We start from the raw sequence: 24,237 nt of genomic DNA, 5'->3' as shown, positions 1-24,237 counted from the left end.
AGATTCGGCGGGGCAGCGGGCCTCGTTTCAAGGGAGGGCCCGAACGACACACTGAGGCGGCGTCTCCGGAACCTCCAGTCTGGCCTTCACTAGCGACCGGCCTCGCTTTGCCCCGCCACCCCATGCCAGGATTCCGAGTCGAGGCCCCCCTCCTTCAGACGGCCCGGCTCCTTCCAGGGGCGCCCCGGCCCACTTTCCTTTGGCAGGCCTCCCATAAGCCAGGCCCACGGACCTCCCTGAAGTTCCTACGCAGAAGCGGCTGCTGATCTACTGCTCCCCAGCCTCTGAGCCCGACTCAGCGAAGCCGGACGAGGTAGGAACCGTCCCAAGTTTTTAAGGGGCTATATCCAACCGCTGCTGCCCAGAAGACCTGACGGCGCCCTCTGTCCAACCGGAGCTCTCTCGGTGCCCCGCTTGGAACCCCCCCCCGTCCCGTCTATGGGACTTCCTGGGGCGCCCCAGCCCACTCCCGCTGCACATATTAGATCCTGGGTCCCGTCCCCGAGGCCCCCCCAACCGGACACGTTCCACCTGCCCTCCTACAGAGCCCGACATTGGCCGCGCCGACACTGCGGCCCTCTTTCTAACGCCACGGAGGCAAAGCCTGATGATCCTAATCCCGTCTAACGCTCTGCCTGTTCTCCTGAGTCTCTCTACCCCCCCCCCCCTCTGACCTCGGGCCCTTTGGCTCAGTAAGCCTCACCTCGAGAACCCTAAGCATTGCAGTCACTGCCGCCCGGATCTCCTAAGCCCGACACAATGTCGAAGCCAACGAAAGCAGCCAAACCTTCGGGCATCTCCACCATGCTCTTAGCGGCGGACAGGACGAAGAAGTTAACTCCACAAAAACCTCTTGAGGAGCAAGGAAAGTTAGCCACCAAGGAAGACATCCAGGCCTTCATGCAGGACATTAAGACGGAGTTCCGGTCTTGTATGTCGGATATTACCACGCAGATGGATCAGACAGATCACAGACTGACCGAGGCGGAACAGAGGCTGGGCGAGGTCGAGGACCTGACCCAGAGCCATGACGCCGCGATCCTAGACATGAGACGAGAGATCCTGGTGCTGCAGACCAAGAATGAAGTGATGGAATTCAAACAAGAAGACCTAGAAAACAGGGCATGACGAAATAATCTGCACATCAGAGGAGTCCCATCAACTATCTCAGACAAAGAGTTGCCAGAATACATTGGCAATTTCTTTCAAGCCCTTCTTCCAAACATGGATAAATCCCAACTTATCCTGGACCGCACTCACAGGCTACGACCAAGACGGGGGGGGGGGTGGGGGTGGACTCAGACGGCCCCCCGGACGTAATTACCAGGGTCCATTTCTACGCTACTAAAGAGCGCATCTCCGCCATTAGCCACATCAAAGATGAACTCTCGTTCATGAGCTCCCCACTGCAAATTTTCCAGGACCTCTCGTTAAGAACCTTACAGAAAAGAAGATCCCTTAGACCCCTAACACTATTTCTACAGAGCCAGCAAATCTGCTACAGATGGCTTTTCCCCTACACTCTCCAATTCACGTTCCAGGGAACCCAGCGCAGAATCAGCCACCTAGAGGACACCGAGTCCATTCTGCACCCACGCTCGCCGGAGCCCTCGACCGCTCAGTCCCCGCAGCACTCGCCGGGGGGAGGCGGAGCGGCTACCCCAGTAACAGCAACCTTGGTCAAGGACTCAGACGCCAAAAGATGAAATGATACAGCTCAGTCCGTGGCTCTAACGCAGATTGATCCAGAGAAGAAATCAAAATCCAGTAACGCTGCGGGTCCCGAGCGGCCTATACCCCACTCCAAGGAGTATGCCACCAACTCACCCTCGGAGACCAACCCCACATAGTGGTTGGACCCCAGCCCTGTTGGCTGGGGGAACAGTTAGGGCCCAGTTGGCCCACCCATCGACAAGTTTACCCTCCCGTTGGAGGATACAGGAAACCCAGCCACAGGAAAGCTTTGTTGACCCTGAGCCACGAGATGAAGAATTAATACCACCATCCCGCCTGTGGAGAGCAGAACCCCATCCCGGAGGACACCGAGGAGTCCCCCCCCCCCACACACCAGAAACTAAGATTCCTGACCCTGAATGTCAGAGGCCTCAACGCCCCACAGAAGCGGAAAGCGATTCTGAGACGCATCTAGAATGATAAGGCTTCCATTGTCTTTCTACAGGAGACACATCTGATTCCAGCTGACTACACAAGGCTCCGAGACCGACAATTCCCAATACAGTTCCTGGCGTCTGGTGGAGCGAAGAAGGGTGGCACAGCGATCCTAATCGCCAAAGGCCTTAAGCCGCAAATTCTGGACACTAAGCGGTACCCTGAGGGCCGCTTTGTAGCAGTGAAGTGCCGAATGCTTGGCCAACTATACACTTTGATCTCAGCATATGCCCCGAATGAAGACCAGGAGGCATTCTACTTGGCCCTGGAAAGCTCCCTCCTGCCGTTCGCTAAGGGCCATACCATCATCGGGGGAGATTTCAACAGAGTCCCCGATCCCTTAGCAGACAGATCACACCCTCCGGCCCGCAGAGACTTCGGCTTGGCAACGGCTTTACTCAAAATATTCCTAACCTTAGACATGGCGGATACCTGGAGGGTCCTCCACCCAGAAGAGCGAGACTACTTGTGCTATTCCTATGTACATAGATCCTATTCACGCATCGACCTCCTGTTGGCATCACCGCAGATCCTGGCATACACAGATGGAGTCTTCCCTCATAGGTCCCAGAATCCACTCTGATCACGCACCCATAATGTTAACGCTAAGAGCTCATGACCCTGACCCGTCCCCAAGACGCAGATGGTCTCTCTATGACCTGATCCTAAATGATATGGCCACCAGAGACATAGTGGCTAAAACAATAAAGCAGTTCTTTGAAGAAAATAAAAACGAAGATACCTCCCCGGCGAATACATGGGACGCTATGAAGGCCGTGGTGAGAGGGGTGCTAATCTCCCGAGGTGCGGCCGATCACAGTCCCGCCGCATCCTAGAGGACAAGGTCCTGGAGGCGGAGACGACATGTAAGGCCAGAAACTGGTCCCCAAGAACTTACCGTGCCTTGCAGACAGCTCGAAAGAAATTAGAGGCCCATTACGCGGAGGACACAGCCCAGCTTCTAACCAAAACAAAGTTACTACACCAGAGGAAATAAGGCGAATAAATTCCTAGTGGAAAAATTGGCAAGAGTCAAGAGGAGGAATACTATTCTAGGCCTCCTCAGAGACCCCCAGGGTGCTGTCCAGTTCGCAGATCGGGATAAGTTGAGGATTGCAGAGGCCCACTTGACGGAGACAATGACGGCTACCCCAAAACCCGGTGGAGAGCAGCAGTCCTACCTGCAGGAAGCCGCCTTACCCAAGCTCTCAACTTCAAGGAGAGAAGAGTTGGAGGCCCCGATCACCAGCGAGGAGATTGACGAGGCTATTAAAAGCCTAAAATCAAGAGCCCCGGGGCCGGATGGTTTCTCGCCTCAATTTTTTAAACTCTCACCCCAGCTCCTAGCCCCAATGACGACTCTTCAATTCCTTCGCCACCTCGGGATCAACCGCCCCATCGATGAGTCGATCACAGTACTAGCGCTAAAACCAGGAAAAGACCCCAGAGAGATTGCAGCGTTATCGACCCATTTCCTTATTAAACTTAGACGCAAAAATGTACTCAAAGGTCTTGGCAACCCGATTAGCGAAGATTCTTCCGGACATTGTAGACCCAGACCAGACAGGATTTATTCTAAACAGAGCCACCATGGATAACACTCGTAGAGCCCTCAACCTGGTCGAGATAGCCAGGCGGGACTCGCAGAAACTCGCCCTGCTAGCCTTGGACGCGACCAATGCTTTTGACAAAGTGGACTGGTCATTCCTCCGTCTTACCCTGGAATCGTTCTGCTTTGGCCCCACCTTCATAAAGCTAGCCTTAGCGAACTATCAGACCCCATCCACCCTTCTCTGTGTGAATGGCCTGACCAGCCCGATCTCCCTGACACGCGGCACCAGACAGGGCTGTCCTCTCTCTCCCCTACTTTTTGCTATGGTTATGGAACCCCTGGCCCAACGGATCCGCCTCAGCGCCAGAATCAAAGGCCTCCAAGTAGGCCCCACCCAGCATAAGATCGCGCTCTACGCGGATGTGATGCTAACCATTACAGACACCTCCCAGCCCTTGAGAGCTGCCCTAGCTGAAATCCATAGATTCGGAAAGGTGTCAGGATTCGCCATCAATTTCGTGAAATCTTCAGCATTGGGGATAGGCTTCGACCAGAGAGATAAGGAATCCTTCAGTTCCCAGTGCACGATCCCACTAAGTGACAAATCCATCCCCTACCTCGGGGTTCAGATCCCCGCTAATCCTGAAGACACCTATCGGATAAACTTCCCACCCCTGATTAAAACCTTAGAAAGAGAGCTGAACTCCTGGCTTACGCAGGAAATATCATTAATAGGTCGCATCACGGCCTGTAAAATGAACTTATTGCCACGATTCCTGTACGCCTGCTCGGCCCTTCCCATCATAGTCCCTCGCCCCCAGCTGCAGAGACTTCAGAGGAAGATATTTGAATTCATATGGAGGGGGAAGAAAGCCCGCATTTCACGAAAGACCATGCTGTGTGCCCCAAACCAGGCAGGTCTAGGGGTCCCTGACCTCCAAAAATACCAAATGGCGGCGCAGATAGCGCACACCCGGGCCTGGACCATAGCGTCGGGGCGCCCCAAATGGATGGACATAGAACAATCCCGGATACCTCTCCCCCTGCGCTTTCTCTTGCACTTACCGACTCCGCTGCGGCGGTCGTGGCCAGCCATCTTATTCTCGACCAAGCAGACGTTGAAGGCATGGGATTGGGCACGCAAATTCAGAGGCATCCCGAGAGACCTGGGCCCCTCAGCTCCAGTCTTCCACAACCCAGCCTTCTCTCCTGGAACTTCCCCCGCGAACTTCAGAAACTGGATAGCCGGAGGCCTTAGCTCCCGAGGGCAACTATTCGAAGGAACCCAGCCGCTGACTTTCGCTCAATGCAAAACAGCTTTTAATCTCTCAGAGTCAGACAGGTTCTCTTACTGCCAAATCAGACACTGGTGCTCACACCCCCAGACTCGTATGGCTGCTACCAGAGACCTCGACGCCCTGGAATTAACTGTGGCAGACACTCCTGCCCGAGGGCGTATCTCGACGCTGCATAGACTACTCCAGGTGAACCTATTATCAACCAAAGCAACTTGTACGTCGCAGTGGGAGAGAGATCTAGGGCATCCGATCCAGGATCAGGCCTGGACCGATATCTGGTCACGCACACACTCATCCTCTTTCTGCATTACCAATCGGGAATGTGCGCATAAACTTCTCCTGAGATGGTATTTCCCACCGCTTCAACTACACCATTTCAATCAGTCGATGGACCCACAGTGCTGGCGCCGCTGCAGCTCGCCAGGCTCCTACCTACACCCGTGGTGGACGTGCCCGATGGTGACAGTTTTTTTGGACCCAATGCATCACTACCATCGCAGACATTACCCAGATCACCCAGCCACTAGAACCAGAACCACTCCTGCTGGGGTCCCAGATTCCAGGCATTTACCCAAGATCAGGCACGCTTGCGGCCCTCATCACACAATGGCTCTTGGCTGCGAAAATCACAATTGTCACAAAATCACAACGTGGAAGTCCCCGGAGGACCCCCTAACGGTGCTGTGGTGGTTGAAAATCTGGGACATTTTCATCGCTGAGAAGATCATGGCGGCAAATGGAGGCCGCCTCCACCGCTTCACGAACATTTGGTCTCCGGTGATAGACTACTACCTGCGCTTCCCAGCGCTGACATACAAACCACATCTGGTGGCAAATGCCCAGCGGGCTTCAGACGGGGAACAGGCTGTGTTGGCAAGGGAGCAGGCCCCGGGAGACAGCCAGAATCAGGACACGGAAGCTCGGGGATAGAGGTGGAAGACTCTTTGGTGTAAGATATGACAGGGGATGAGAAGTCGGGGATCGAACTTAATGGGCGAAGAGACAGTCCACAAGAGGCAGATCGAACTATAGGATGGTAACGGGTATTGGGGGGATATTCAACTATGTGTTAATGCTGCTAAAAAGTGATGAATGTATAAGCAAATTTTGTTTTCCTGTGTGCTAACCAAAAATAAACAAGTTAAAAAAAAAAAAAAGGTTACATGAGATGGTGGACAAAGGGGATACCAAGTAATCCCTCCAGCACGCTATGTAAAATAGTGTGTGCTGAGTCTACAAAGAGAAAAAGGTAAGTAAAGTCAATTACACTTTACTAGTCTTGGAAACAGTTTATCCAAGAGAAGGTATTTGAACCTTAGCAGAAATCCAAAGGACTTCTCTGCACCACTGCACTCAAGGTACTGTGTGTCACAATGTAAAAAGATGCCAATGGTATTTGTCACACTCCAAAACCAAAATAAACAGTTCCAATGAGAAAAGAATACACAAGTCCAATGAGAAAAGAATACACAAGTGGGAAAAGGTCTCACTCTCTCCAGGATAAAAATACAAAGTCCTAAAGTCCAGCAAGAGCGCTGGCAGTCTCTAAGGTAGAAGGGACTAAACACAGAATTAAGAATTCTCCCAAACACTGGTTTACCTCTTTTTCAGAGTGCCAAAACATCATGCAAAGGTAGCATAGCCTGGTATAAAGCTCCGTAACCATGCTCAGCACGCAAAACCAATTCACTGTTGGGCGCTAGGGACAACCCCTTGACATCCTAAAACAAGCATCCTTAGCCACAGGCATCATTCCCATCCTCATTAAAAGAAGCTCCAAGACCACTCCTAATGAGAGACGGTGCTACTCGTGTGTCATTAGCAAATTACCTTACAATTTTCATGATGCCATTCAAAGGCAAGTTGATCGAAAGGGTGGTGACCAAACAACTTCAGGAGTATAGTGGAAGAAATGGGTTCCATGTCTTTATACCGAACAATTTTATAAAGAATGTACATATATTGAATATTTTTATAACGATGCTTTTTTAAAAAAAATATTTTGGGGGGGGGTCCCCTGTAAAACCCTCGTCAACCCCTTAAACCTCACCCCAACCGTTTGCCAACAAAAGTAACCCTTTACCCCACCCCTAAATGCATTCGATAAAATGTTTAGTTTATTTATGTATTTGTATAGCACTGCAGCCCGCGGGCATCAGAGCGCATTACATAAAGACAGACATGGTTATTCAGGTAAACGGGACAACGGCATGAGCCACACACAACATATCAGTTTACTAGTGCTGCAATAGGAATATTGGTGTATCTAGGAGATGGTGTCTTATTTGAACAGCAGTGTAAATAAAGTATTCAATATATGTTAATTCGATATAAAATATTCGATAAACACTGCATATCGAAAAAATGCACGTTATGATATTTAAAGCCTGGTTGTCTAAGGGAGAAGCAGGGAAACTACGTTTGAGACCAGAGGATACAAGTTTGACCAATGACTAATTCTCCACGGTGCGACAGCTATGTAGGATACTGTAGATCACTACACTGTGTTGCAAAGAGTTAAGATAACATGGGCATAAAGAGAGCAACCCTGAAATGGTTAGTGTTTCCTTAAGGACCATTCAGTAAGGGTTTGATGGGACCAACTCCCATACACCTTGATTTCTCATGTGGAGTACCACAGGGATCCTTCACCTGACCCCCCACCCCCTCCCCCTGGCTTTTCAATGCATAAACATTACTTACCCAACATCCTAAATCATTTAAAAATAGCATTCAATATGTATGTGGATGACAAGCAATAGAGATTGCATATGGCTGTTTAACCTCGCTTCATGCCTCTCAGCTGGCCCACCTTGGTTAAACAGTCAGCTATGCTCCAACCCAGGAAAGATCCCGCTTTAAGGAGATGCAGAATCATCCCTAACCCGACCACTACCACAATCCCAGTTAGTTGTGAATAAACCTGGTGTGTGTTTGATCAACACTGCACCTTTTCGAAGCACATCTCTGCGACAGTAAGCAGTTGCCAATTTATATTTAACAGAATGCAGACATTCTTACCTTCATTGATCATGAAATAACTCAAATTCGTCCAGGCAACAGTTCTATCTAAGGTGGTCTATTGCCATAGTCTTCTCTTGGGGCTTCCCCAAGAAAAATAGCTGATCTCAAGACCACAGAAAATAGAGCAGAAAACACGACCGAATATATTGAGCATTGAAAGTTTGTACCGGCTTCCACAACAAACTATTATACTTTGTGCAACCAGATTGGAATTGGAACACCATATATAAATAGCTTGCACACTGTGCACAAGGCTAGGAAAAAGAAGATCTAACAGTTCAAACTATCTCCTGAATCCTAAACACTTAATATTCGATAATGAAGCCCAGCGGCATTGGGTCCAGAGTTGAACCCTCCACACTCCTTCAGCTGAAGCTGCACCCTACAATTTAAGGTTTGGAAACTCCCGTTTAGAAATACTTAACGTCTTAAAAATTGGAAGATACTGCCTTAATTTGTTCTTTACCTGTACTCACCCAAAGGGTTTTACCTTTCACTCCATTTTCTGCTTCCGTTCCTGCTCTATATGTGCTCCAGGGAATCCACTATATATGCGATGCTCAAAAACACAGAAGAAAATATTAAGCAACAAAAACAAACATGTTAAAATTCTTGAGAATAGGTAATGAAAGGGTATATATTTCTTAGCTGTGAAAGATGCCAGACTTGCCTTCACAGACGCCATCCAGACCTTTTTCTCTGGCACTTTGAAGAGCATTGGGTTGTGTGTACCACCCCATCTATATGAAACTTGAACAAACATGGGAAATCCTGTCAAACGGAGGAAGAAAAGCCACATCCCAAAAAAAGGGACAGACTGTTGGCACAGCGTGTGCAAAAGAACCAGAGCGGGGGGCTGCCACATCCATGCAAAGGAGTCTAGAAATTGATTCTCTGTTGCTTGGCAATAGGCTCCAGTCTTGTTCTGCATAACATCCCATAAGTATGGTGGAAAGGGGATGTAGGAGAACCTGTTTGTTTCTTTATGGAAGATTAAACATAAGTGATGAAATAGTACTTTAAAGAAACTCAAAACTACCTACAGCATAGATCAGCTTGAAAAGGAACTGTTTCATCCATAAAGCTTTCTGCAAAATGCTGACTATTATCAAAGACCATAAGGGTGGTTGCCACATTTTCCATGGAGACACACACGTTTGTCGATTCACAAATAACAGTCAAAATCAGGAACACCCAATTGCAAATACTGTTCAATTATGTGAATATGCCTTTCATAAACCAAAATACACTAACAGTCAGCAATTTTACTACATCATTCCCTAATCCCAGAATTACAGTCAGTGCTTCCTCTGCACCATCAGCTATTAACCCAGTACAGAAAAACAGCACAACTTAAATGAGCACACAAGCCACCTGTGTTATTTAACACAACACAAGAGTTCTTTGCATATGCTTCAACAACCCAAATAAAGAAATGAATACTTTGTAATGTCATTGAAGAGTTTAATCGGCATTAAATTGTACTATTTATCTTTGAAAAAAATTGAATACTTTATCCGAGGTGGCTCATTAAGGCACCCAAGATCTCCAAGTGCAGCTTTTCCTGTACAACATTTAACAGTGCTCCTCTAAACTTCAGAAGAAAAACATCAAATAGCCAAGCAGGGCATTGCAGTTTAGACTAGGAAAAAAGCACAGTTCTCCAAAGAAACTTAGGAGTTAAAGAATCCATTTTCAATCTAACAAGAAAAAATTAAATTATACACCAACGGCTTTTAGGACAATTTCAAAAACCTTTCACAAGTTGGTAGAAAACAAAAATGACGACTTCTGCTGTGCTCTTCCTTGTCCCCTCCTGTTCTACAGCCCTTGTGTGCAAGCGCACCTAGCATGTATCCAATTAATAGATACAAGCTAGGCATTTCAGTATTTATATTCGTAGCAGCTTATGCAATAGTGGCCAAACAAAGCTCCAGGACAAGTTTTACAAACGTTTTACAGTGAAGCTTAAATGTAAAATGACAACTTAAATTGTAGACAAAAAACGATAAAATTCAAGCACAAGGACAAACTTAAAACCCAGAACGGAGTCATGTCTTCATTTTGAGTGCTTTATTCTGCTACAGAACATTCAAACTGAAGATGTAAGCATTGTGGTTAGTTTAAATTATACACTCTGTAAATACTATATAACCAATTTAAAAGTTACACATACAGCAACAGAGATGTCCATTGGTACATCTGGATTGCTTTTACAATCCAGATGGATCGTTGAAACATAAACCAGGCAAAACTTGAAAAGAAAATCCTTTGGGCAACTAATTTTCAAATGTTTACTGATGGGCACACTGAACACCAGGTCCATGATGGCTGCTTTCTTCATCAGAACTATCATTGTATGCTTCACGCCTTTGCCCTGATCCCGACCCACGAACACTTTCAAACTCTTGAAGGTCCACTTCTTCTGTATCGCCAATGTCATTGGGGAATTCTGGTCTAGATGGCAAGAGATCTTCAAGTTCCTGCAGAAAAAAGCAGGATCAGTGTTCAGAACATCTCAGCAACATGTGTTTTACACTCAATTCCAGGTTCATTTAATCCGTACATTTGTGCAAAAGAATATAAGAAATCATGAATATTGAATACTGGCTACACCATCCAAGCACCACCGCTGCCCCAAATAAAACCATACGTTTATAAGACCAGGACCTGCACCACCCCGCCCCCCACCATTCCCCTTAACTAGCCCACTGGGATGTCAACCACAGCTAGAAATGATGGGGGCCATTATTGCAAACAAAGGAAAACATGTTTTGAAAAACTGAATTAAAAGCTGTCCATAGGCTCCACCCACCATGTCTGCATGCTACTACCCCATTTCTAGATCAATATTTTTCTCTTGTTTTAGTGTCGACATGCAACAGTAGACTAGGAAGCATGGATGGATGGATGTTAGGAAGGAACAAGTTACTTACCTGTAACTGTTGTTCTCCAGCATGGGTCTGGCATGGATTCACATGCTCATGAATATTCCCCGTCGTCAGGCTGGGAATCCTCGGTAAAGAAAAAACCAGTATCAGTTTCGTTTCTGATCTGTCTTTCGTAGTAATAACCAATCACTGGTCTCTGCGTCATACTGACCACAGCCAATGACTGCCCTCTACCTAAGCACCGCCTCTGGCAGCCATCTTCAGATTTGGAAGCACGTGAAGTGGCAGTATGACCAAGTGAAGAGCCGCAGAGGGGTAGGCGGGAGGGTTCGCATGTGAATCCATGCCAGACCCATGCTGGAGAACAACAGTTACAGGTAAGTAACTTGTTCCTTCTCCAGCATGGGGTCTGGCATGGATTCACATGCTCATGAATAAAGAATACATAGCAGTACACACATGCACAACCACGGGAGGTGGCAAAGGCTCAACATTAAGCATCACATCAACTCAACATTAAGCATCTTACCTCCTCACCAGGCTCACCTCAGGCGAACAGGTTGCGCAGCACTGCTTGGCCGACCCTGGACTCCTCCCTGGAATCCCGGTCGACGCAGTAGAATTTCGTGAAGGTGTGCGTCGACCTCCACGTAGCAGCCCTGCATATGTCCAGCAGGGGCACACCAGATAGGAACGCCGTGGTAGCTGCGATCGCTCTGGTGGAATGGGCTCTCGGACGGCCAGGCAGCGGTCGGTTTGCCAACCGGTGACAGCACATGATACAGCCGGAGAGCCATCTGGAGATGGAAGCCTTCGAGAGAGCCTTCCCCTGATTGACAGGTCCAAAGTTCACAAAGAGTTGTGACGTCTTCCGAAAACCCTTCGTGCGGTCCACGTAGAACTTCAGCGCTCTAGCTACATCCAGCGAGTGCAAAGTCCTCTCAGCCGGCGACGAAGGCGACGGGAAGAACACAGGTAACACCAAGGGTTCGTTGAGATGGAAGTCCGACGGTACCTTGGGCATGAAGGAGGGGTGCGTCCTGAGCACTACCCTCGTGTCATGGAAAGTCAAGTACGGGGCCTTGCAGGAAAGGGCCTGGATCTCTCCCACTCGTCGTGCGGAGGTGATGGCCACAAGAAAAGCTGTTTTCCACGATAGAAACTTCAACGGGGCCGAGTGCAGAGGCTCGAACGGAGGTCCCATGAGCTTGGTCAGCACCACGTTGAGCTCCCACGCCGGGGCCGGAGCCTTCACCGGCGGGAACGATCTGAACAGTCCCTTCATGAACTCTTTCACCAGACGATGAGACCACAAGGACGTCCGGCCCGTGGTTCTGGTGTATCGGGAGATCGCAGCAAGATGAATCTTGATGGACGCATGTGCCAGACCAGCTTTGGCCAGCGTCAGCAGGTACGGCAGTACTTGGGGAGCCGTAATCCGTAGAGGGTTAATCTTCTGTGCGTGGCACCAGACAGAGAACCTCTTCCATTTGTGTCCATAGCATTTAAGAGTCGAGGACGCCCTGGCCTTTGCAAGAACCTCTCTGCAATCGGCCGGTATGTCGTATCCTCCAAACTCTAGTGCTGCAGGAGCCAGGCCTGCAAGTTCAGCGACTTCGGGTCGTGGTGGAGGATGGCGCCTCCTTCCCTGGAGAGTAGATCCGCGTCCGCCGGCAGCTTGATCGGCGGGGACGCTGACAAGTCCAGAAGGTCCGGGAACCATATCTGCCTCGGCCACGCAGGTGCGACGAGGATCATCCTGCACCGTGACCTCTTGAGCTGGTTGACGAGCCGGATTAGCAGAGGCAAGGGAGGGAACGCGTAGAGGAACAGGCCCTCCCAGGGGAACGAGAAAGCATCGCCCATGCTCCTCGTCTGGGGAAACCTGCTGGCGAACCTCCGGCACTTGGCGTTCGTCGCCGTCGCAAACAGGTCGATCTGGGGTGTGCCCCACCGTCGGAAGAGGCGATCCACCAGATCCTGCCGTAGTTCCCACTCGTGGCACGAGCGCAGCTCCCTGCTGAGTGAGTCGGCGATGGTGTTTTTTATCCCTGCCAGATGAAACGGCACCAGAAAAATCCCTTGGGCGACGGCCCAATGCCACAGGTCCTGCGCCTCCTTGGACAGCGCTGGGGACCTGGTTCCACCCTGTTTCCTGATGTAAAACATGGTGGTGGTGTTGTCGGTGAAGATCCTCACCACCTTGCCCTTGAGGGACGGAAGGAAGGACCTGAGGGCCCAAAACACTGCACGGAGCTCCAGGACGTTGATATGTAGGGACTTCTCCGTCGGGAGCCAGAGTCCCCTTGCGTGCAGATTTTCGGTGTGCGCTCCCCACCCTTCCAGGGAGGCATCCGTGGTCACAGTCTCCTGGTGGGCTGGGGTCTGGAAGTCCATGCCCGCCGTCAGATGCGCGCGGGTGCCCCACCACCGTATCGCTCGTCGGAAACTCTCGTCGAGCTTGATCCTTTCCTCGAAGCTGCCCGTCGTCTGGATCCAGCGCGCATCCAGGAATTCTTGCAACGGGCGCATCCGGAGCCTGCACATGGGAATGAGGTAGATGCAGGAAGACATCATCCCGAGGAGGGACTTGATGGACCTCACTTTGGCCGCGTCGGCCACCAACATCCGTTGCACCTTGCCCAAGATGGTCCTGGTCCTCTCCTCCGACGGGGAGGCCAGAAGGGACACTGTGTCGAGCCTCGCTCCCAGAAACAGTGCGACTTGCGCGGGCACCAGGTGGGATTTGGCGTAGTTCACGGAGAATCCCAGGTCCGTGAGGAGTTGGACGGTCCTTGCCGTGTGGACCACGGCGAGCTCCCTCGTCTTGGCGCGGATGAGCCAGTCGTCCAGGTAGGGGTAGACGTGGATCCCCTCGCGGCGCAGCTGCGCCGCCACCGGTGCAAGGCACTTGGTGAATACCCTGGGTGCCGACCGTAGTCCGAAGGGAAGGGCTTTGAACTGGTAATGACGCCCTTGGACCACGAATCTGAGGAATTTGCGGTGCCCCTTTAGGATGGGAATGTGGAAGTAGGCATCCTCCAAATCCAATGACGATAGGAAGTCTCCTTCCTCCAGCTGACCCAGGACGTGCTGGAGGGTGACCATCCGGAACTTCTGCGCCTTGATGAACTTGTTCAGACGTCGCAGGTCCAGGATGGGGCGCCATCCTCCCGTCTTCTTCTTCACGAGGAAGTATCTCGAGTAGACTCCGGAGCCCCGAAGCCTCTTTGGGACGAGTTCGATGGCGCCCTTTCTGAGCATCGCCTTTACCTCCAGGAGAAGTTGAGGGACGTGAAGTTCTTTCCTGGCCACGGGGGGGACGCGCGGGCACCTTCTTTGAAACTCGAGCGCGTGGCCCCGGGCCAGGGCGTCCAGCACCCAACGGTCGGTGGAGATGGACTCCCACACGCTGACGAAGCCCGCCAGCCGGCCTCCCACCGGGGTGCTTCGGTGGGGGCCCGACCCCAAGGCCGGTTCAATCCTGCTTGGACGCGGCCTTGCCGCCTTGACCTCCTTGGCGACGACGGCGGGGTCCGCTAGACTTGCCTCGTCCTCTGTAGGCCTCTTGCGACGACGAGCGGGCCGCTTGACGGTAGGAAGCGAAACCGCCGCCAGAACCTTTGGAGGCGCCCTTGCCTCCGCCGCTCCGAAAGGGCGTCCGTCGTTGCAGGACTCCAAGGGCCCGGGCCGTCTCAGTATCCGCCTTGATGGCCTGAAGGGAATAGTCCACTGTCTTCCCAAACAGGTTGTTCCCGTCGAAGGGCATGTCCAGGACTCTGGTCTGGACGTCCTGCCGGAAGTCCGTAGCTTTGAGCCATCCACGACGTCGAAGGCAAACACCGTTGCCCAGCTGGCGGAATCCAGTGTCGGCGATGTCCGTCGCCACGGTGATGGCGTGGTCCGAGGCCACCTCACCTTCCTGCAGGATCTCAAGGGCCTCCGCCCTCTTGTCGTCCGGCAGAAAATCCAGCAGAGGAGCCATCTTGTACCAGAGCTCCCTGTCGTAGCGGGCCACGATAGCCAAGGCGTTGGCCGCTTTAATCGTCGTCGCTGCCGACGAGATGACTCTACGCCCCATAGTATCCAATTTCTTTCCCTCGCCGTCCGGCGGGGAAGTCGATGTGGAGGCCGCACCCCCCCCCGCTTTCTTCCTGGCTGCCGCGGAGACGACGGAGTCCGGGGTAGGCTGCGCCCGGAGGCATAGGGGGGCCGTGTCCGGGACCCGGTACTTTTTCTCGTACCGGTCTCTTCTAGCTGGCGTCGTGGAAGGGTTCTTGAGGAGGGAAAGGCCCTCATCCCAAATGTCGTCCAACAGAGGCACTGCGAGGACCGTCTTCCTCTTGGCCTCGCGCCGCTGACAAAGGAAGCCTTCCTTTTTCTTCTCCTCAGGGCAGAGTTGGAAAAGCTCGGAAGCCCTGGAGATCATGGAGTGGAAAGATCCGATCTCGTCGGGCGGAGAGGCCCTGGTGGGAGGCGACGACGGAAAATCCTCGTCGTATGCCTCGTCGTCCGTACCCGTCGCTGCCGTGTCAGTCCCCGTATCATCCCCTCGGGTGGACGGGGAGGAGGGCTGGAAGGGGCGCGACGGTTGAAAAGGAGGTGGTGGATGGATCCTTCTTTTCTTGGTAGGGGGAACACCAGAAGGTCCCGGTTCTGGATCCCCCGACGGGAGAGGTTCCTCCGTCGGTAACGGTAGCCTCGTCCTTATCTCGGAGCATAAGGACTGTATGGCCAACAAAATGGCCGCCGAGTTGTCTTGCGGCGCTGGCAGAGGGGAATCCGACGGGCGAGCAGGGGCCCCGTCGGTCTCCTCGACGATGTCGTCGTCGTCACCTGCGTCGGGGTCCATTCCGACGGGCTGGCCTTCTTCCACGCCTAGGCCGTGGCTTAAGACCTCGATCAGTTCCTCTTCTGAGGTTGAGGCCGACTCTACGACGACGCCCTGCCCCCCCTTCTTCCCCACGGAGGGTTTCACGGGGGTCCTATCGATGGGCACAAAGGAAGACTCCCTCCGAGGAGGCAGGGAGATTCTGGGCCCTGAGGTCGCCACCACTGGTGCAGCCACCACAGGCTGAGCCAGGGCCGCCGCGACCGTTTCGATAGAGGGCTTGGCCGGATGGATCAAGGCCTTCACCACCTTAGGTGCGCTCACCGCCTTATCCTTGAGGGAGGGGGCACTGCCACGCTCCTCCTCTGCCTTAGAGCTCGACCGGGGCCTTTCCAGGAGCTTCGCCGGGTGCTCGGCCTTCCTCTTACCCGACCCAGAGCGTTGGCTCGTGGTTGATGGTGCCGGGGAGGGTGCGCCCCCTGCCTGGCGCCCGCAGAGCCCGACCGTTCGGCGCTCCCGGTGCCAGCGGACTCGCGGTGCTTGGCCTTATGTTGGGCCCCCGTCGCCGGGGCGCCCTCAAAGGTCTTAGAAGACCGCTCGGATTTCTTCTTCTTCTCGCCAGACGGGCTCTTACCCTCCAGCCAGTTGGCGAGACGTTGATGGCGGTCCTTCATGGTCCGTTCCGACATGTTGCCGCAAAACGCACAGTCCTTCTCCACGTGCGTCTTGTCCTCATGAAGGCAGTAAAGGCAGAAAGAGTGTTCGTCCTCCTTGAAGACGTTCTGCAGCTGGCATCCAGGGCAGACCCTGAACAGCTTTCCGGGCGTCGAGCTTCCCTTCTCCTGGGCCATCTCCGAGACAGGGCCTGAGAAGCTTCTGGAGTCCTCCGAAGTGTAGCTCGACGAAATCTTCACCCTTGAGGGGCACAGATGAATCCGACACGGGTCCCCGTTGATCGGATGTAGGATCGGTGGAGCTTGAGGCTCTTTTAACCGAAAGAATCGAAGTTGTTTGTAAAAAGCGCGAAAAAATAGCACTAACGCTCGAGAGCAATAGCACGAGGATCCCAACACATGAACGTGCGGTAAAAATCTGAAGATGGCTGCCAGAGGCGGTGCTTAGGTAGAGGGCAGTCATTGGCTGTGGTCAGTATGACGCAGAGACCAGTGATTGGTTATTACTACGAAAGACAGATCAGAAACGAAACTGATACTGGTTTTTTCTTTACCGAGGATTCCCAGCCTGACGACGGGGAATATTCATGAGCATGTGAATCCATGCCAGACCCCATGCTGGAGAAGGCTGGAAATACAGTAATTTAGCATTTCTATTCTATATGCAACTATAGTCCACATTGATAACTTTCATGGATTTGCATGCTTTTGCAGGCTGATAGTGTTAAAAAAGAAACACCATACATCGCCTTTCATAGCATGTTAAGCAAGTTCTGAGCCATTTGCCTTATAACAAGTGAGTTAAGGAGGTCTACAGCCCCAGACCAGAAAGTCAGTTTGATGAATCAATTTCCAGGGTGGTCCAAGGTTGAATATCTGTTTCTAAACGATCTATCAGCCCCACACCTCTATTACCCCCAGGGGGGTATTCGAACAGATTGGACACAAGCACATTTTAAAACTCAGTCAAATTTTGGTAATGTGGACGGAACGACAGGCTTATCTCTGAATGGACGTGGATTGCTGGTTAGCAGCAACACTACGGAAAAAAACAGCCCTCAATGAAAAAAGTGACTGTCCTTTCAAGATGTATAAAATATCAAATTATCACAGACCGTTCTAGCACACTACGAAATACAACACCCTCTGTAAAGGAATGCAGTTCAAAGCAGGAAAAGGGTGGCACCCTTGATACTGACAGGGTCGTGCTGGTTTCAGGGCACTTTTCAGCTTCTGCAACAGAGTTCAAGACAGGATACAGCTGTGGGTATCAGGCGGCAGGCAGTTCAGAGAGCAAAGCTGGGCGGACGGCCGTCTACACGGTGGCTCAGGGTCAGGTGGTTCTGAAGCACTGGTCAAGGCGTCTCGGATGTCTAAGCGACTACGCTGTAACAGTGAGCATTGCAGTCGGTTGCAGCTCAAGGGACTCAACTAGCTTGAAAACGCCCTTTAAGGCAGGGGTCAGTAGATGCACGTCAAGGCACTTCATCTAGCTTCTTCACTGGGCTTCTGTCGTGCTTGGTGGATCCGATTTTCAGAATGATGGTAAATCTTCCTGACATGCATCAACCCCAGAACATTTTGCTTGGACTTAGTTATTATTTTTCCTTGTCCCCAGGTGAAGGGGAATCTCCCCCCACCCCGCTCTCTCTCCTAGCCTTTTACTCTTTATGGATGACCTTTTAATGTCTCTCCATAGTGTGTAATTGGAGTTATAGTTCCCTATAACTTTTGGGCTTAGGCTGGGTTGCCCCTCTGAGCTTCCCGTTGTAATTTCTCTTAACTGTACACGGGTGACCTACTGTTGCCAAGGGCTAGAGAGGGCTTTTCATCCCCTTTACATTGTATCTAGTGAGCAAGCAGCACCCCCCGATTCCTCCCCCAACTTATTCGGAGTGCAGGGGGCTACAATGTATCCCCTTTCTCCCTTACAAGTAACGTTACTATTGCAAGTTAACTTTAATGGCTGGTGGCAGTGGTTTTACCTTAGTGACTTAAGTTATTTGCAGGCTGTTAAATCAGCCTTGGTAATGCACAGAAGGGCCACCATTCTGTTAGAATGTAGGGGGTTCTGGTTTATTCACCATTTCTTGTTTGCGGTTTTCCCCCTGCTATTCTAGGCAGGAACAACCAGAGTTGAAGTGCGTCTTCAGCGGGAATCCTTTGTATTCCCTAGAGAGGCTCCAGAGTGTTCAGGAAGAGGGAGGAGTCGAACTCTGCAGCAACTTGCCTGAAAGGAACCAGTTCTCAATGGAGCGCTGGCTGTCCTGATTGGACAACCAGACCAGCCCCCTTTCTGTAAACTGCAAGGAGAGTTCACAGATGTGTTGTAGTTCCTGATAAATGCTCCGAACCTGGAAGCTGCTGACAAGGGGACCACTGGAGCGGAATCTGAAGAGGAAGATTAAGAAAATACATCTGTAGCAATTTCCTTCCAGCAACCAGAGAACCTGCTGTGTAACTGGAGCCTGATGCAACTCTTCCTTCCAATCGACCTGGGGGGCTCCGGATGCAACAACTCCTACCCAGAGGCTGGTTAGATTCACTAGTCTTGAGAAGACCTGCAAAATGAGCCACCCCTTGACTTGCTGTTACCTTGCTGGGCTACAAACCGCCAATACCCTGGGACCTTTTTCCTGAGTGTGGTGCATGGTCTTCTGAAGTCTGAATCTTTGGTGGACTCCTGGTGGACCTCCAGAGACACTATTGCAATCTCGGACGTCCCCTCACCAGAGTGCAGGACACAGAGTGTAGAGAACCCACCAGCGATATTCGTCTTATTCTGGCTCCTGTAAAAGGGCACCAAATCCACAGAGCTGCGAGAATCCATGACTAAGCCTTTGCTGGAAGCCTCCTCAGACAACTGCTGCTGCAAGTTCTCATCCAGTTTTCAGCTCTTTAGTCTCCAGACCAAGAATCCTGGTACTGGGTCCTGTGCTGCTGCATCCTGAAGGCATTCAATCAGCTCTTATTTTCTCCTAAGGTACTGTGTTGGCTTGGGTAATACCTGGCTTAAGTCTTGTGAGAATTCTGTGAGGCCAAGTGGGTGATGTGTGGTTGGCAGTTTACCCATACCACTTGCCCAGGCCTAATGCTGGAGGCCATTTAGCGAGTCTTCTCTAAAGTCCCTGAACTAACTCTGAAGCTAATACTTATTTAAGAAGTTCTTCTATGAACTCTACTTCCCTGCAACTGAACCCTATCCTGACCTGCCTACTGCTGGCTCCTAGACCACTAGGGTCCCTCTGCTGCCTTAGAGAAACAAAAACTCTTGATATAGAATAGGGAAGGACTTTGAGGAGGACTGTCTGGAAATCATAACTAGCTTATCAGTGTTGTAACTAACAATTGCAAGTGCAAGCCACTACTAGTTAAACAATGGAACGGTCATTTTCCTGTAACAATTGTGGGCGCAAGCCACTACTATTTAAGCAGTCACATGTAAAAGTATACACGTTGCTTTACTTTGAATAGTGTTCCACATTCTAAAAAGTCGTAAGTGTTGCTAAGGTTTCATTATTCTTTGAATGAGCATGCAAGCTTACCAATAGGGTTCACCTGCCGCGAATAACAGATGGTCATTCTCAACGTGTACCATTGGGTTTTGATTTCCCCGATCTGCTTTATACACATCTAAAACAGCCTTGGAGTTAATACTTGATTTTAAGTTGCTTGTAGCACCTCTCAAAAGTATATAGGTCTTGCACACCTTGAATAGCTGCTGTTCTTCTAAACTTGTAACACTGGGTTGGGCTTTCCCTGAAGTGCTTAGTGCTCTTCTAAAATAGTTTCATAAAGTTCTTACTTACCTTGGAAAATGTATTATACACTTCTGAAGTATACTGGGTATAACTAGCTATTAGGTAGCAGATAATTATGTACCAATAGGTCAATTACTAGCTTTGACATGAATTGCTTCTTTCTTAAAGTGCAATTGGGTTTTGCTTTCCCCGAATTGCTTAGTGCATTCTAAAATAGTTGTGCATTCATACTTATACTTTCTGGAGGGGCCTGGAGCTACTCAATGATGAGTTACATTACTAGCTCTTGTTAGGTAAGAATATGTAGAGTACAACTGGTGTGGGACTTTACAAGACATCTCTTGGTATTAGGCAACCCACCTTTTAATATAGGCCTGTACTACACAAGTTGTTAGAGTGACTGAGCAGCCAGGTTTATCTTACGGTGTATTGAGAGCTGTCGAGGTGTACAATGAAATCAGTAAAAACAGGTATCCACATAAACACTTAAAGTTATAGTATACATACTACTTCTATATACTCAAGAAGCAGCAACTACTAGTAATATTAATCCCAAAGAACAAATTACTTACCAACTGGTAACGATCTTTCGACTGGATGTTCCTCCAACGTATTCAACAGCTTTGAAATGTAATGTCCACAGCTGTGCACTTCGGACACTTTTTCGGACGACGTCGGGGGGATGTCCCTCAAAGGCCTCCGTCGGGGGCGACGTCACCCGATGTTATAAATAGGACGCACGCCACCCGTAGCCTCAGTTTGTGTTTTTTCCCCCAGAATGTGTGGCACCAATCCAATGCCTGCTGGATTGCACATAGCCTTGCGGAAACGTAAGCTGCAATCACATAGGAAGTTTTCCAGAGGGGCAGGCTGAGAGGGCGATGTGGAATACGTTGGAACATCCAGTCGAAAGAATGTTACAAGTTGGTAAGTAACTTGTTCTTCGAATGGATTGTGTACTCCAACGTATTCCACATCTTTGACAGACTCCCAAAGCAGTACTATAAAGATGGAGGAGGGAAAAGAATTTAGAGTACCCAATCAGATGGCTGAACAAAGAACCGCCTTACCAAAGGCCATATCTTGACCATGGATCGTATCCAGGGAGTAATGTTTAACAAAAGTGTGGATAGAATCCCATGTGGTGCTTCACAAATATTCCTAATAGGAACTCTCCGTTGGAAGGCAGAAGTAGCCACGCCCCTAGTGGAATGAGCTTGCAACCCTTCAGGAGGGTCCTTACCCGTCAATCGGTAACACTCAGTAATGGTGAGGATAATCCACCTGGACAAGGTCTGTTTGGTAACAGCCTGGCCCAAACAGTGTCCAGCATATCCCACAAAGAGTTGATCGTCCACTCTGACCCGGGACATCCTAGAAATATAAAAGCTCAGAGATCTCCTAGGATCCAACCTATGGAGTCGCTCCTCTTCCTTACCAGGACGAGGAGGATGGAACGCAGGAAGAACCACTTTCTGACAAAGGAAATTCAGAAACAACCTTAGGTAGGAAGGACGTACAACCCGGTCCTTGTGGAACACAGTAAAGGGCGGCTTAGTTGAAAGTGCCTGCAATTCACCCACCCTGCGAGCGGAAGTAACCGCAACGGAAGTAACCGCAACCAAGAACACTGTTTTGAAGGACAACAATCTCAAAGGACAAGAGTGCAAAGGTTCAAACAGAGCACCCATGAGAAATTTCAAAACCAAGTTCAAATCCCAAACCGGCACCTGGACCTGGGGGGGTGGGGGGTGGAGATGGAGTGGTGGAAATCACATTAGTCAGTCCTTTAAGTAATTGAGAAATCAAAGGAATCTTAAAGAGCATTCTTCCGACGAGCGCCTACATATAGACAGCGCCGCCAGGTAACCGTTAATGGTACCTACAAGAAAGGCCCCTGGGGGCCAAAGAAATTAAGAAAGACAAAACCAAAGGAATGGAACACTGAAAATGATCAACATTTTGTCCTCTGCACCAGTCACAAAACTTACGCCAACAGTACAGGGATTTTGTTGCTGGCCTTCTGGCAGAAAGCAACACCTCCATCACATCATCCAAGAGGTCCCAATCCTTATATCTCAACCTTTCAGATACCAAGCGTGAAGGTTAAATGTCTTGCCCTCTGGATGGAGAACCTGACCCCCCCCCCCCTCGCAAGAGCAGATCCTCTCAGTAGGATTACACTGGCAATTGGCGAAAAGCACACGTACTCGCCTTGCCAGGGTGAGTACCTCCCTTTCTTTCTTTACCACTCCGAATCTGTGCCGATTATGCTAGTCCTGTGCCCATTCTTTGCACATCATTAACTATCTGTTTTGTCCACAATGAATAAGCTGCTGCTCTGTGCTACTTTAAATATCATTAATTCCCTACACCACTTATTGTAGGACCTGGGGCTCCCGTGTAATTGATGCCCAATGGAGTCTCCCATGACTGATTGAACCCTCACTACCCTTTTACATCATTAAACGCAATAGGACCAAGGATCCTCCCATTGATGGTGGGCTTATATCTAGCCCATAGGGCATTATCTAACTCTGCAAGGACAACTCCATTTTTGTCTTTCCATCTAAATTGATCATGGAAGCTATGCATATATTGGGTTGTTTGTGGCTTTGGATAATCACCATATACTATTAGAAATGTCCACACAGAAACTGGTTGTTGCCTTGGGGCTATGTTATTTTACACAAATGATGACTTACAGTCCATGATAAATGAGTAAATGTGCACTAGATACAGACTGCGGTCTTGTCTTGAGAGCTTTACAACCCTGATTATATTTCCTTTGTATTCTTTACATTTTAGTTCGTATGTATGATTTATGGCTCAAGAAGAAGAGAATTGGTATCTCGAAACGAGTCAGCCATCTACAATGAATTCAAACTTCTCTACTATTTGCGTTTGGAACAAACACTTGTTGTAATATTCATACATCCGATTGTATTATTAGAAAGAGCCACACATGCTTTCAAATTGTAAATTCTTACTTTGAACCATGTATAAGTTGTTTTGAATCAATGTTTAGGCATCATATCGACGCAATTTAAAGGTGTGCAGGGGACGGGAGGGTTCCATTTTGGATTCTTTTTCTCACTTTTACATTTGTGGCCCTGTGCCAGGACCGCATTTCCTCCGCCGCACCCAAAAATCCTTAAATTTATATCTATTTAAACCATAAAATCTAGAGTGTGCACCTTTATTCCCTTTTTCCTTTAGCATGCATGGATCAGCCAGTCGTCCAGGTAGGGGGTACACTTGAATCTCCCCCCCCGCCCCCCCTGCCTGAGAAACGCTGCCACCACCACCATTAACTTGGTGAAGACTCTCGGGCGGAGGTCAATCCGAATGGCAGGACCCGAAACAAAGTGCGAGTGTTAGGCAGAAACCTGTGCAGTTCCCTCTGGGACCACTGCAAAAGATTTAGGACTAAAGGTGTTTGGCAGTAAACCCACTTGGTAGCAGTCTGCACCACACAGATTCACTTGGTAGCTGTGGCTGAGCAGTCAGACTTCCCTCAAGAAGAGTTAGGCAGTATACAGAGTATTCACAATAGGTCAAGAGAACACAATAGAACAAGTAAACACTGACCAGGGCTTGGTGTAAGAGATATAATTATTTACAACCACATCTAGAAAAACACACAGGCACTAATAGTAAGCAATTCAAAAACACGGTCACTAAAAGATATACACTCCCTTTAAAGAATATTAGACATGTCTTAAGTAAAGGCCCACTTATTTTCAGACAGCGGTGAGCGATTAACGTAGATGGCACTCTAATAATTAGTTTTAAAAAGGGAGAGAAAAGCAGAGAATAAATTGAAACAGATCCCAACACTTTTTCACGAACACAACAAGAGAGGAAGGCAAAGTAACACCATGAATTCAGCGTCAGTAGGCCGGATCCGCTTTAAGGGGATCAAAACGAAATGTGTCCAAGGTCACACGGTTGCAGTGCACAAAAGTCTTTTAACGGTTCAAAAAGGAGTTGGACCAAAGAAAGGGACCAGTTAGAGGGTCAAGGCGGCCAGCCCA

The 24,237-nt window shown here is 49.9% G+C and overlaps 1 protein-coding gene across 1 annotated transcript in view; it reads right to left on the bottom strand.

Annotated features, from left to right (window-relative positions):
* Positions 1-10,094: 10,094 nt before the first annotated feature.
* Positions 10,095-24,237, bottom strand: part of DNAJA2 (DnaJ heat shock protein family (Hsp40) member A2) — a 312,300-nt gene continuing 298,157 nt past the window's right edge. The window contains exon 9 of the mRNA XM_069607061.1: positions 10,095-10,526. Within this exon, the coding sequence (XP_069463162.1) occupies positions 10,338-10,526 (189 nt within the window). The 3' untranslated portion in view covers positions 10,095-10,337. The remainder of the gene's footprint in view (positions 10,527-24,237) is intronic.

Source organism: Ambystoma mexicanum, chromosome 1p (assembly GCF_040938575.1).
Source record: "Ambystoma mexicanum isolate Mex_15411 chromosome 1p, UKY_AmexF1_1, whole genome shotgun sequence".
In the NCBI taxonomy this organism is placed as follows: Eukaryota; Metazoa; Chordata; class Amphibia; order Caudata; family Ambystomatidae; genus Ambystoma; species Ambystoma mexicanum.
The sequence above is the reverse complement of the archived record's forward strand: the minus strand, read 5'-3'. Positions and strand labels throughout refer to the sequence as shown.